Source organism: Chanodichthys erythropterus, chromosome 10 (assembly GCF_024489055.1).
Source record: "Chanodichthys erythropterus isolate Z2021 chromosome 10, ASM2448905v1, whole genome shotgun sequence".
NCBI classification, from domain to species: domain Eukaryota; kingdom Metazoa; phylum Chordata; class Actinopteri; order Cypriniformes; family Xenocyprididae; genus Chanodichthys; species Chanodichthys erythropterus.
The window spans coordinates 23,152,611-23,167,642 of record NC_090230.1 but is presented as its reverse complement, the minus strand read 5'-3'; the positions used below and the strand labels follow the sequence as shown (position 1 = coordinate 23,167,642).

Genomic DNA, 15,032 nt, shown 5'->3' with positions numbered 1-15,032 from the left:
TCAACAACATTTATCATGGACTTACTGTGGTAACTGAAAATGTAGGGTAATATCTAATTTTATTTCATTTTTAATGTTTAGAGGCTTTTGCATCTGAAGTCTTCAGATATTGTTTGTGTATTAAATTTACATCTGTCTTATCTCAAGCAACTCTACTGTCAGCTCATGCTTTTGTCAAATCTGTCAAGAAACAAAACATTATATATATATATATATATATATATATATATATATATATATATATATATATATATATATATATATATATAGGAACCGGCCCCCAGATGTATCCACGAAATCAAAGCTGGTCCCCTTTTAAAAACGTTTGGACACCCCTGGTTTAAAATATAAAGCAATTATGATACCAGTCTTCTTTAGTACCAGCAAAAATACCAGTAAAAGCACCTAAAGCATCAGTAGAGCAGACTGTCCTTGTGTTGAGGAGTAAAATCTAGCTCATAATGCCTGTCTTGTTGAGGAAATTATGGAAACACAGTCTGTTATATTAGTTCTAAGAGGATGTAAACAGACGGGACAAAATAACTGATATGTCAAACCAGATCAGCATGACAGTGCAAATGACAAGAAACAGACAATGTCAGTGTAAAGTTCTGTGGGTGATTTAGTGATAATGCGCACATTAAAGAACAGATGCAGCTGGATGATTTAAACAATGGCACAAATACCAGTAAATTGAATAGAGCAAATCTTCGTAAATAGCACTGCATGATGCATTTAAATACTCTTTAGTAAATCCTGACAGTAGGTTTTTTAACACCAAAAGAGGGTTTGTGCTGGAGCAAGATGTTAATCTGGTAAATCTCGCCCTGAATATTTAAATTTCTTTCTTTCTTTTTTTTTTCAAAAGTCATATTTTAAGTCACATTCCCATCTACCTCAAAGGAATGTAATTCGGATCAGGTGGTGAGTTATCCCAAGTTATTGTCCTGTAAAAAAACAAACAAAAACAAAAAAAACACAAAAGGTAAAAGTAATGAGGAGGATTGATGTCTCTGTCACACAAACACACAAATAATACAGACTTGGATTTTTTTCCTGTTGTTTGTACAGAGGTTTTCTTTCCCTAAATATTCAACAGAGTGTCTTAAACTCCATCAAACTGTCATCTTTTGTACAAAATCTCTTACTGATGTACGTTCTATTAAGCCACTTGCTTTCTTAGAAGAGTACTTTATGTTTCTTGAAGAGTTATTTGTGTATTGCTTGTTTTGACACTGCCTCAACCGTGAATATCTGGGGCAAGTCGCATAAACTTACCCACTATAAGAACTAGCTTGACAAACAAGCAGTTAACCAAGGGGTAATCAGTGTTTATTTTCCAATTCCAATTAGACCATTCCAATCTATACCCTTATATGTAACGGGATTTTGAAAATTAGGACCAGTCTTGAAGAAAACAAATAGTCTTAACTTTTAAGACTAGTCTAAGCAGTTGATGCAACTGGCCATTGATTCTGTAGTGTTAAAATAAAGGACAAAAATAGATTACTATGTATAATGTACATTTACACAACAATATATAGTAATAAACATGTATGCATACCACTGTTCTTTTAAAGGAATTTGTGCACAGTAAATCTCATATATCATTTTAAATAATCTGTATGGAACACTTACATTCTGTGGTACTGAATCATATCTCCTGCAGCGACAGTATATCACACCAGCAGCTACAACTGCAACCAGCAGAACAACAACAACTATTCCTGCTGCAACACCTGACAGACCTGAATCTGGAACAGATGAAGACAGACCGGAATCTGAAACAGGTAAAGACAGACTGCCATCATTAGAAGAGAGTAAATGATTATAAATCCAATATACCAATATCTCTGACTGGTAATTTAATTTTTCTACTTTTATCATCAGTTGTTTGATACTGATTTAACTGAAACATTCAGTGCTTTTTTAGGAACAGCAGCTAATCACTGTGAGATCAACAAGAATTAGTAATATTTAGAATTATTAATAACATTAGTCAAAGAGTTATTGAGTCAAAGTTAATATATTCCCCAACACAACACTTATCAGGTTGGCTTAAAATTCCTTATGCTGACGTATTTATATACTCACCAGTGACAGTAACATTGAATCTCTTCACTGTAATGATGCTAAAGCTGCTGTTGTTGATGATGATCTGTAGTTTATAGAGTCCATCATCTGTGTTTCTGGTGTTTGTGATGGTCAGAGATCCATTCTGATGATCCAGCGTCAGTCTGTCTCTGAATCTCTCATCACACTGAACATCTGTACAGATCTTACTCTGATTTCCAGTGATTTCAGTGATGAGAATCTCATTAAAATACCACGTCATCGAATCATTTGGCTTTCTTTTTACACCAGAATCTAAAGTGACAGATTCTCCTTCCTTCGTTTCATGTAGTTCAGCAGCAGGAACATCTGAAACACAAACCAACAGATGCTAATAAACTACAAAAAATTAAAGAACTGTGAAGATGAAAAACATTTTCCTGACTTTCGACCTGAAAAGAAACCGTTATGCATGATTTGTGCTTACAAACATACAGGTGCTGGTCATATAATTAGAAAAGTTGATTTATTTCACTAATTCCATTCAAAAAGTGAAACTTGTATATTATATTCATTAATTACACACAAACTGATATATTTCAAATGCTTATTTCTTTTAATTTTGATGATTATAACTGACAACTAAGGAAAATCCCAAATTCAGTATCTCAGAAAATTAGAATATTGTGAAAAGGTTCAATATTGAAGACACCTTTTGCCACACTCTAATCAGCTAATTAACTCAAAACACCTGCAAAGGCCTTTAAATGGTCTCTCAGTCTAGTTCTGTAGGCTACACAATCATGGGGAAGACTGCTGACTTGACAGTTGTCCAAAAGACAACCATTTACACCTTGCACAAGGAGAGCAAGACACAAAAGGTCATTGCAAAAGAGGCTGGCTGTTCACAGAGCTCTGTGTCCAAGCACATTAATAGAGAGGTGAAGGGAAGGAAAAGATGTGGTAGAAAAAAGTGTACAAGCAATAGGGATAACTGCAACCTGGAGAGGATTGTGAAACAAACCCATTCAAAAATGTGAAAAGCATTACGCTGGGCAGATTCCCTCTGGTCCGAGAAAGGACATGCTATCCGATCATACTCCTCCTTCGTCTCACACTTCCATGAAGTCTTCAGCAGACCCATCTCTGACTCGTCTATTGGTGAGAAGCTTTACAACTGAAAACAAGCATCTTTGTCCATTCAAGAATATGCCTTGCAGTTTCGAACGCTGGCCACAGCAAGTGGATGGAACGAGCAAGCTCTCATCACCACCTATCGTCAGGGTTTGGAACCCAGGGTGTAGCTGCATCTCGCTGCATACGAGTATTCCATCGGCCTCGAGCGATTCATCCAACTCTCCATCCTCGTAGGTACTCGTATGCAGTCATGTATTGAAGAACACCAGAGCCAGTCAGTTCCCACTAATATCCTAATGTCAGTTCTCCAGAACCAGCCAACTAACCCATGCAAATTGATCACTCCCGACTCACTCCTGCTGAGCGTCAACGAAGAGTTTCTCAAAGTCTCTGTTTATACTGTGGCTGTCCTGGACATGCAATCCCTGCATGTCCCATCCATCCTCCTCGACCCGGGGTGAGTGCTATTATTCCCTCTATTAAGAAAATGAAACCACTCACAACTGTAGTAAACCTTACTGCTGCAGTGGTGGCGCTCCTCGATTCAGGCTCAGCAGGAAACTTCATCTCTGGCGCCCTCTGCCGACAACTCAAACTCAAAACCTCGCCCTCTCCGAACATCTACCAAGTCCATTCCATCACGGGCAAACCATTAAGCCGTAAGAAGGTCAGTCGATGTGTGGGTCCTCTTCAACTGCGAGTTGGAATCCTTCATGTGGAAGATGTACATTTGCTGGTTCTGGAGGAATCAACCTCTGACGTGGTTCTAGGGCGCCCGTGGCTGGAGCAGCACAGCCCAACCATCTCCTGGCAGACAGGCGAAGTCCTGAAGTGGGGCAATCACTGTTTCCCTTCCTGTTTCTCTGAACTTCCTGTTCCCAAGTCTCCTCATTCTAATGATGTCTCCATCTGTACCACTTCCATTGAAGTTCCTGTCGAAAAACGTTCAGTGGACATACCAGCCTGTTACGCCCCCTTCAGCGACGTCTTCTGCCCGCATTGAGCCTCCAAGCTGCCTCCACACTGGCCTTGGGACTGTGCCATCGATCTGTTACCGGGTGAGCAAGTGCCCAGGGGAAGGATTTACACCCTGTCTGTACCGGAGGAGAAGGCCATGGAGGAATATATTGAAGAGGCTCTTAACCAAGGATACATCCCCCCGTCTACTTCCCCTGCTGCTTCTAGTTTCTTCTTTGTGGCTAAAAAGGATGGAGGCTTGCGGCCCTGTATTGACAATCGTGCACTGATATCCCGATATCCGATATCCCCTTCCCCTCATCCCAGCAGCTCTAGAACATCTCCGTGGTGCCACTGTGTTCACCAAGCTGGACCTCCGCAGCGCGTATGACCTCATCCGGATACGCGAGGGGGACAAGTGGAAGACCGCCTTCGTCACGCCCACCGGCCATTACGAATACCTCGTCATGCCGTATGGCCTGGTCAACGCCCCCTCCGTATTCCAGGATTTCATCCACGAGGTGCTCCGGGAGTTTCTCCACAAGTTCGTCTTGGTATACATCAATGACATCCTCATCTACTCGCGGAGCTTGCCCGAACATCGCTACCACGTTGCGGAGGTCCTTCAACGCTTACGACAGTTTCAACTCTTCCTCAAGGCTGAAAAATGTTCCTTCCATCAACTGTCAGTTCAATTCCTGGGATATAACATCGAACACAGTGGCATCCGGATGGACGAGAGGAAGGTGGAAGCACCATCCACCATCAAGGAGCTCCAGCACTTCCTTGGTTTTGCAAATTTCTACCGCCGCTTCATAAAGAACTACAGTCTTGGTCCCAGGAAGCCACCAACGCCTTTGAAACCCTCAAAACAGCCTTCACAACCGCTACCCTCCTCATCCACCCTGATCCAGATCTCCCATTCGTCGTGGAGGTGGACGCCTCCACCACAGGATTAGGAGCGGTCCTCTCACAGCAGCAGGGGACACCAAGTAGACTCCATCCATGCGCCTTCTTCTCCCGCAAGCTCAACCTGGCGGAGGTCAACTACGACATCGGTGACCGCGAGCTCCTGGCCATCAAGCTTGCCCTGGAGGAGTGGAGGCATTGGTTGGAGGGAGTCAAACACCCCTTCCAAGTGTTAACCAACCATAAGAACTTGGAATACCTAAAAGCTGCTAAGAGACTTAATCCTCGTCAAGCCCGCTGGGCAGTGTTCTTCTCCAGATTCGACTTCTCCATCTCCTTTCGTCCTGGCTCCAAGAATATTAAGGCTGATGCCTTGTCCCGTCTCTATGCTCCAGAAGAGAAGAATGAAACACCTGAAACCATACTTCCTGAATCCATCTTTGTGAGTCCCATCGAATGGTCAGAAGAGACCTTACCCTCCACCAATGGCTCCACCAACGCTCCGCCGGGTTGTCCACCGAGCTTGCAGTACATCACTCGGACACGACGCACTCCACTTATTCACTCTGTGCACACGTCACTTGGCACTGGCCACCCGGGGGTCAATGAGACCCTCTCGCTGCTTAAGGAACGCTTCTGGTGGCCCAACATGGCCAACGGCATCAGAAGGTACGAGCAGGGCTGCAGGGAGTGCGCCATCTCAACCTCGCCATCATCCAGCCGGCAAGCTCAATCCTCTGCCCATTCCTGAGCAACCCTGGTCACACCTGGGAGTGGATTTCATCACAGATCTCCCAGCTTCTGATGGCCATACCTGCGTCTTGGTGGTGGTAGACCGCTTCTCCAAAGCCTGTCGACTGATTCCCCTGAAAGGTCTACCTACTGCCATGGAGACTGCAAAACTTATGTTCAACTACATATTCCGTTATTATGACCTCAATTCATCTCTTGTGTTTGGAAAGCATTCCTTTCCCTCCTGGGTGTAACCGTCAGCCTGTCATCTGGATATCATCCTCAGTCAAACGGGCAGACGGAAAGGAAGATCCAGGAGATCGGCCGCTTCCTGCGTACCTTCTGTCACTGCCACCAGAACTCCTGGAACCAGTACCTGGGTTGGGCAGAGTACGCACAGAACTCCCTCCGTCAACCATCCACCGGACTCATTCCATTCAAGTGCGTGTTCGGCTACCAACCCCCACTGTTGCCCTGGGACGGGGAACCCTCCAACGTTCCTGCAGTCGACTACTGGTTCCGGGAGAGCGAGAGGGTTTGGGACTCAGCCCCAGTGTTAATTTTGACAGCAAATTTTGATTTAGTTTTAGTCATAGTCTTTTTACTAAAATGTAATTTAGTTTTAGTCATATTTTAGTCATCAGAAATTGTTTTAGTTTTAGTCTTGTTTTAGTCTACTAAATATCAAAAGATTTTAGTCGACTAAATCAACAGTAGATTTAGTCAACTAAAATCTAATTTAGTTAAACTGTGACTTTTATTCTGAAATGTCTGCAGTCTGTACTTTAGCAGGCTGCTCATGAGGGTGATAAAATCATAAAATATGCATTCTTACAACCGTCTAAAACATACTATAATATAAACATTGTGTAGTAAACATTGTCATAATTCATCAAAATTAGCTTATAAGCAATCACTTGGCATAAACGTGCGTTATTCATTAATTGCGCAGCAGTCAGATGTGCTGCTGCGCAAGCCTGTAGAGCACGCAACAGCGCCGCTTTTCCAGTGGTTAGAACAGCACGTTACACTTCAAATGTGTGCATTTCCCACACAGGACAGCAGTCTTGACTGGATATCTTCCCAAATCGTCCCTCTCTTTCATTTTCGTCTCGTTTTTATCCGTTGACTAAAAATTAGAGTAGATTTTAGTTATAGTTTTAATAACTTTTATAGTTCCAACGCTCCCTCCTACCAACCGGGACAGAAGGTCCCTGGCTGGACATCAGACTGCGTCTGCCCTGCAAGAAGCTGAGTCCCCAATTCATTGGCCCATTTACAATCACCAAACAGATCAACCCAGTCACGTACCAACTCCAACTACCTCCACAGTACAAAATTCATCCTACATTCCATGTGTCTCTCCTTAAACCTCACCACCCCTCTGTTCCTCTCTCCAAAGAACCTGACGTGGCAGCCGCCGAGCCCCCCCTTCCACTTCTTCTGGATGACGGTGCAGCCTACGAGGTTCGTGAAATGGGACTCCTGGCACCGTGGTGGTCTACTGGGATATCTGGTCCCGAGGAGCGCTCTTGGGTCCCCAGAAATGACATCCTCGATTCCAACCTTCTTCAAACTTTCCACGCCAACCATCCCGACAAGCCTGCTCCACGCGGAAGAGGACGACCACCACGACGCCGGGGTCCTCGGCCCTTTAGGAGCGGGCCGTGGGAGGGGGGGGGGGGGGACTATCACAGACACGTCAGGTTCCACCATTCACCATCCACAGCGCACTCAATCTCCAGAGCACCAATACCAGCACACTCAATCCCCGGATTACTAATCACCGCCACCTGTTCTGCATCAGCACCCTCATTAACTGTTCAATAAAGGACTCACACTCACACACACTCTTTGTCCGGTCTCATTTGCACTTCACTTACCCGAAAGCTTACCTCAAGGACTCCATCAATCTACTTACCTGTCTCCAACGTCTCCAGTGTTCCTCCTGTGCTACTCTGTTTGTGTGTGTGAGTGTTCCCCATCTCCAGTCTTCAGTATCTGCATCATCTATCTCTCCTACGGACATTTAAGGACAGTATTACCTCTCTGCTTCCCATACTTCAGTTATCATCTGCATTATTCACCTACATTACCTGTTGACTCTGTTGAACATCAATAAATACACCTGTATGCTTTTGTTCCTGCCTCCGTGTCCCTGTACTGTAACACAGTCACTCCTTGTCCGCTTAACGTACAATTATGAATCAAATCACTGAGAATCTGAAATGAGTGTGGGTCCTCTAATAAAGAAGAGATGTGATGTGTAAGCAACGGCTTACCATCACCATGCAATTTCAAGAGTGAATCATGCATTTAGGTGTCAATGTCACTTCTGAAATTTTGCAGTGTATAATTTTGCAGTGTATCACAATCTCACAAAGTTCCAGTGTCTCCACTGCATAACGATTTGATATAATGAGAGGATTCATGAGCAGAACTCAGCACTGAACAAAAACTCTGGCCTTTTGAGTGATAACTGCAGTCTAATTAAAAAAGCCTACCTCTGATTGGCCACTGCATTCAGGAGATCAACAGACATGACTGTGATTGGTTACATTTTTTAATCCCACAAAAGCATGTTGTAAAGTTGTTTTCCGGAGCGCAAACACAAATACACAATGGAGCCTTTGCCTGTTTCACCAATATGACATTATTACAGTATCAACTGAGGGTGCTCTTGCATTTGTTTCAGGACACTGTGATGTTTTTTACTCATAATTGGAAATATGGGTAAAAAAGACATCAAATAAAAACATCATTATAAAAAATTATATAAATAACATAATTTGATTATCTGTCTATATGTTAAAATTGTATTTTCAACATATATAAACTATATTTAGACATTTATTTAATGACTCACCACTGACAGAAACACTGAAGGCCGTGTCAGTGCTGCTGTTGCTGCTGATGATCTTCAGTTCATAAAGTCCAGAGTGTGCGTCTGTGATGTTAATGATGGTCAGAGATCCAGTCTGATGATCCAGCTTCAGTCTGTCTCTGAATCTCTCAGTACCTTCATTACACTGAACATCTGTACAGATCTTACTGAGATCTCCACTGATCTGAGCGACGCGAATGTCATTAAAATACCATTTAATCTCTTCTTGTTGGTTTGTTTGAACACCAGTGTGAAAAATGATTGAATCTCTTTCTTTCACTGAAACTTCATGTGTATCCACACCAGACACACCTGAAGAAGAAACAGAAGCCAGACAAAAATAGTGCTGTAGTTTTCCCCCTACACAAACACTTTGAGTAAAGAAATATGCCTGGATTCAAAATACATGCAAACAAACAGCAGATGAACATTACTGATTTACACATTCACACGAATGACACACAATCCACATCCTGATTCATTGCCTATGTATTAGACAAATGAAGATTAGCCCCACAATTAAGATAATTATGTTATTTACCACCGTATTAAGACAGATAATACAATGGCATGTTTTTCTACAAAATAGTGTTAGAATCCCAATAACATTCCAGATACATTATAGCCTATATTTTACAAGCGGAAACTTTTATCATTACATTCAAGCTACATTTGACCAGTTTATGCACTAATGCAAAATAAACGTTTACTTATTTTTACAATAGCATCCAACTGCAGAACCGCAGCACCAGCAGTTTCAGAACCGGAAGTGAGGGGCGGGGCTTAAACATTCATAGTTGTGCTACCCATACACATCATTTTCTTTTGTTTATTTTGATTTTATTGATATGAATATTTACCAAAAATAAAAATGTTTATGATTTATAATTTAATGTTTCAGATCATCAAAGGAATTTAAATAAGAATCAAAGATGACACAAGTAAACACAACATGCAGTTTTTAAATGAAGGTTTTTATTTGGAAGGGAAAACAAAATCCAAACCCATATGGCCCTGTGTGAAAAAGTGATTCATGGCAAATGCATGGCAGAGTTACAAGACGAAAATGCTGCTGAGCAAAAAGAGCATAAAGGCTCGTCTGGGGCTGTTTTGCTGCTTCAGGACCTTGAAGACTTGCTATAAATGGAACCATGAATTCTGCTGTCTACCAAAACATTCTGAAGGACAATGTCTGGCTATCTGTTCGTGACCTGAAGCGAACCTACATCCAATAGAACACCTCTAGGACATTATGTTTCGTTGCACCTCAGACTGCCTTGGAGCTCATTGATGCCCTGGTCCAGATCTGGGAGGAAATACCCCAGGACACCATCCATTGTCTCATTAGGAGCATGCCCCAGTGTTGTAAGGCATGCATACAAGCACGTAGGGGCCATACAAACTACTGAGTACCATTTTGAGTTGCTCCAATGAAATTTCAGCAAAATGGACTAGCCTGCTGCATCATTTTTTCACTTTGATTTTGAATTCAGTCATCTGTAGGTTGATATTTTTCATTTCCATCAAACAATGTGGCATCCTTTAGTTCCTAACACTGTCCATATCAGTAAAGATATCCAGCATGATATGACTATATCCTTCAAGTATAAACTAGCCTATTCTGTGTTTGTATCCATTCACTGACATCAAACATGATCAATAGGCTATGTTTTAAAATTTTACTCTTTGTACATCATATCGTATGCATATATGAACATAAAAAAAAGTGTTTTTACTTAAAAGTAGCCTATTCTTGGTAAATTTTGTAGACATCGATCCTATCAAAATCCATGTGAAAACATCTTATATTGTAACAAAAGAAAATTACGTGTATGGGTAGCACTGCCTCACCCCACTTTGGCTCTGGTGCTGCAGGCCTGTAGTGCAGCTGGACATGTCTCACTTTTTAAAACAATTGATTATTTACAAGGACATCATTTTCACGCCAATGAAACTGCGTTAATTTATCTGCGTTATTTCTTATTATAAAAACCGTGATAGCTATGCTATGTTGTCACACTAACATTGATCCCATAATAATAATCCCACCATCATTACAGCCCCTAAACGATGCGCTGACAGACAGGATTAATATCGAAAGAAAGAATGTAAAGGTCTTACCATTGTCGATGAATAAAAAGATCACTGGAAGCAAATTAAAGAGAAGTTCCATATTTCCCCCTCAGACAAACGAATGCAGATTTTTGTTTCATAAAAGCATTTCAGTTGTTCTCTTTTCTCCGCAGCCGCATCACAGTAGCTGCAGTGACGTGAACGCGCCTGTGGTTTGCTATATGCAAAAAGGATAGTTCTGTTTGTAAAATATTACGTTTACAAAAAATACCTTTATCGCGTTAGTATAGCCTATCACATTGGTTGTTTGTTTTCAACCATCAGACTGGATTTTATTTTAAATAGCCTACTGCTGAATAGCGGTCTTAAAGGTATAGTTCACCCAAAAATGTTAATTCTGTCATTACTCATATATAGTTCGTATATAGTGCTCACTCACATCTTAACGAGCTGGAACACAGGTCAGGTGGCACTTCCAAACATGTGAAGTGAATAGTTAGAAGAGCAACAGGGAAGCAGAGAGAACACACAGAGGCAAGCATTACAAAACCCATATGCTCCTATGAATGCAACACAGAGTATAACACTTTAAGTGTACTTTCATAAAATAAAAAGTATACTGTATTTAATAACTAAACTACCAGTATACCTATAAGTTAAACTACTAGTACACTGATATTAGAAAACTAAAGTATATTTAAAAGTCCCCCTTTAGTCAATAACTGTATCCCTTAAAACTCATCTTTGATCACCAAAATGACATATTTAAATGTTCTTCCAGTGAAAAAAAAAAATCTTCATGCCTTAAAATAGTTCGAATGTAACTCAATATCCCTGTTTCATTCACAGAAACATGCATATGCAAATTAGCCTGGCCTCCACTTACTCACATCAGCTCAGAGATCCACTCGGTAAACGCCGCATAATGGTATCGCTCTTTACAACGTCGGGCATATAATGGTAATTAATATGATTAGCCTTTTGTTTGATTACTATCAAACAGCTAATAATGTGTTGCTTCCTTATCCTTAGAAACGCTTTGAACAACTCAGAACCTCAGTGGAGAAAGACAGTTCATCAAAACATTGTAATAAACATAATATATGCATTCACCAGCTATCAGTAGAAAAAATTTATCAGTAGAAAAAAATACTGGGATAACCCAATACTAATCATTGAGATCATAGTCAATGATATGTTAAAGCATGCCCGCACGTTGACTGGTTACAAGATAGCTTGTGATGTAAGAAACACCAGCAATTTCAAACCATGGGTACTCAGCAATGGTGTTGACTTATAAATTTGCACATGGTTTGTCTTAAAGCATATTAAAACACATCATAAACATAACAACAATGAAAATTTGATTTTCACCACAGGGGTCTTTAAAATATACTTGAACTTTAAGGATAGTTGATAAAATTAGCTTATTCATTATAAGGAGAGCTCAGGGAAATGTTGCCGGTCCCAGTAAATGACATCGAGAGGTTGTTGTTGGTCAGTTGGTCCTGTTCCCCCATAATAAAGCATATAGGCTATAAAAAGCACGTATCTCATGAGAGGACTACAGTGAAAACCATTTCAACTACTTTACCCCTTGAACTCTTCACTTAAAAAGGAATAAAGCTGGCTTTAAGCACTGTTACAACCAGTCTCAGGGGGAAGTAATAAACTGGGAGGCAACAAATACTATATTGCCAATAGTATTGGGACACCCCAATCATGCTTCTCTGTCTGGTAATCCTATGGATGAGTCTGGGTTTGGTGGTTGCCAGGAGAATGGTACTTGCCTGACTGCATTGTGCCAAGTGTAAAGTTTGGTGGAGGGGGGAATATGGTGTGGGGTTGTTTTTCAGGGGTTTGGCTTGAACCCTTAGTTCCAGTGAAAGGAACTCTTAATGCTTCAGCATACCAAGACATTTTGGACAATTTCATGCTCCCAACTTTGTGGGAACAGTTTGGGGATGGCCCCTTCCTGTTCCAACATGACTGCGCACCAGTGCACAAAGCAACGTCCATAAAGACCTGGATGAGCGAGTATGGTGTGGAGGATCTTGACTGGCCTGTACAGAGACCTGACCTCAACCCGACAGAACACCTTTGGGATTAATTAGAGTGGAGACTGTGAGCCAGACCTTCTCACCAACATCACTGCCTGACCTCACAAATGTGCTTCAAGAAGAATGGTCAAAAATTCCCATAAACACACTCCTAAACCTTGTGGAAAGCCTTCCCAGAAGAGTTGAGGCTGTTATAGCTGCAAAGGGTGGGCCAACTCCATATTAAACTCTACGGAGTAAGACTGGGATGTCATTAAAGTTCATGTGGACGTAAAGGTAGGCGTCCCAAAACTTTTTGGCAATATAGTGTAAAAATTGAATCAACACAAAAGTAGATATTTATTAAAGTAATACATAAATGAATTGAGTAAAACAGCATTAAACAGGAAACAAAAAAGAATAAATAGCTAACGAATACTCAAAACCTCCTGGTGTTGGAGAGGCCTCCAGCAACAACCAAACTGGGAGAGAAAGACCTTTTCATCAGTCAGTAACCCACAGCACCTGCTGCTTGACTCCAGCCTGCAAAGACACAAAGAGAGAACACAACACAAAGGTCAAAAATTGCAAATAAGTGGACAGAAGGGCTTACCATAACAGTAGATACTGGCAGTAGTCAAATGATATTATGATCATTAGTCAATACACTCTAAAAATGCTGGGTTGTTTCAACCCAAGTTTGGGTCAAAAATGGACAAACCCAACCATTGGGTTAAATTTTTAAATGCATTTTTTAACCCAACGGTTGGGTTTTTCCATATTTGACCCAAAATTGGGTTGAAACAACCCAGCATTTTTTAGAGTGTAGGAATCGTTGAGGCATTGCCCGAGGCATTGCCCAAAACATGGGAAAAGTTACTGTACATATGTTATTTATTTTGTCTTCCTAAGTATTTATATTTTTTTATAACTTATTTATGAAAACTGTTGTTTAAAAGCCGGGACACTGCACGTCGATATCAAAGAACTAGCAGGATTAAAGCTGACCGTGTTGTCGCTTCTTGTCAACTGCGTCCTACGGCTGCATATAGGAAATAGAAGAAATAGTCTGCACAGGCTCTAAACTGTACCTGAGATCATTTGACCCAGGACTGTTTAAGGGGTCATGAATTGAGAAATGAAAACATGAAACATTTCCCTTGAGCTTTTGATATATAAGAGGTCATCATGCTATAAGAATATCCAGTAAGTTTCAGAATTGAAAACTTCCTTGTTAGTCCAAAAGCTTTTATTGACACCAGGCCCATTGAAAAAATCATCCTGGAATGTGCAGATAAGTGAAACGCCGCCTCCACAGAAGGAATCAATGCCTACTTCATCCTTGCAATGTTAGTCCCGCCCACTGGTGTGTTAAGGTGCGTTCACGCCATATCGTAATTACTGTAACTATGAGATTCTGGCTCATAAAGAGCCTTCATGTTCATGTAGGGCTTGTAATTACAGTTTGTAAGCTGGGAGTTTTCTGAAAGCTCCCAGATGTACCATGTGGCCGCTGTACCACCTGACCGCTGTAGATTCATTTAGGTGTTGATAGTGGTGCCATAGAAATGCATAAATCCCAGTCAAAGGATGTGAACCGATCATTTTGAAAGGATTGTGTACCAAGAGTCATACAGTGGAACGTTAAAGACTAAATGTGAAATCTGTCGCTGTCGAGATGCACCTGTATTCTTACTATCATAAGCCAAGGCAACTTTGTAAGACCTTCAGTGAATGCACCTGTTGTTGAAAACATCTAAAGCCACACTGAAATATTTAAATACATATGAGAAAAGTGTATGATGTAGTGTTTTACTTGACAGTAACCTACTTTTGACAAAGAGACAGTACAAAAAGACAAACCGAAACTAGGACTGCAGATATGCAAATCTTAAACAAAGCAGCTTGGGAGCCAAACAACAGTTGATGTGTTGATCACAACAACAAAAAAACAGCCTGACAGACACACACCGACGGCCCTCAAAACATCTTACAATGGCAACAATCGATGAAAACAAGCATTATAACAGAACTGTTTTAAAATCAGTTAAAACAAGAACCAGAGAAAACACTTTATCATGTTGACCTTTTTACAATCAGAAACAATCTATATCTGTGAAATCAGATACTAGTTTACACTTCCGCAGATATCCTGAATCATGGCATGCGAGCGTCTCAACGGAAGAACGCTGCGCTGCAGAAACACTGTCTAAGCTGATAATCTTTGTATGTTATCAAAAAGATGCATG

At 41.1% G+C, this 15,032-nt stretch overlaps 1 protein-coding gene across 1 annotated transcript; it reads right to left on the bottom strand.

Annotated features, from left to right (window-relative positions):
* Nucleotides 1-929: 929 nt before the first annotated feature.
* On the bottom strand, nucleotides 930-14,324 carry LOC137028195 (uncharacterized). The gene is made up of 6 exons (XM_067396966.1): nucleotides 14,186-14,324; nucleotides 13,309-13,326; nucleotides 8,654-8,983; nucleotides 2,095-2,421; nucleotides 1,639-1,781; nucleotides 930-947 (listed from the first exon to the last, which is right to left on the bottom strand). Exons 1-6 carry the CDS (start codon nucleotides 14,322-14,324, stop codon nucleotides 930-932), a joined length of 975 nt encoding a protein of 324 aa, XP_067253067.1.
* Nucleotides 14,325-15,032: the final 708 nt, after the last annotated feature.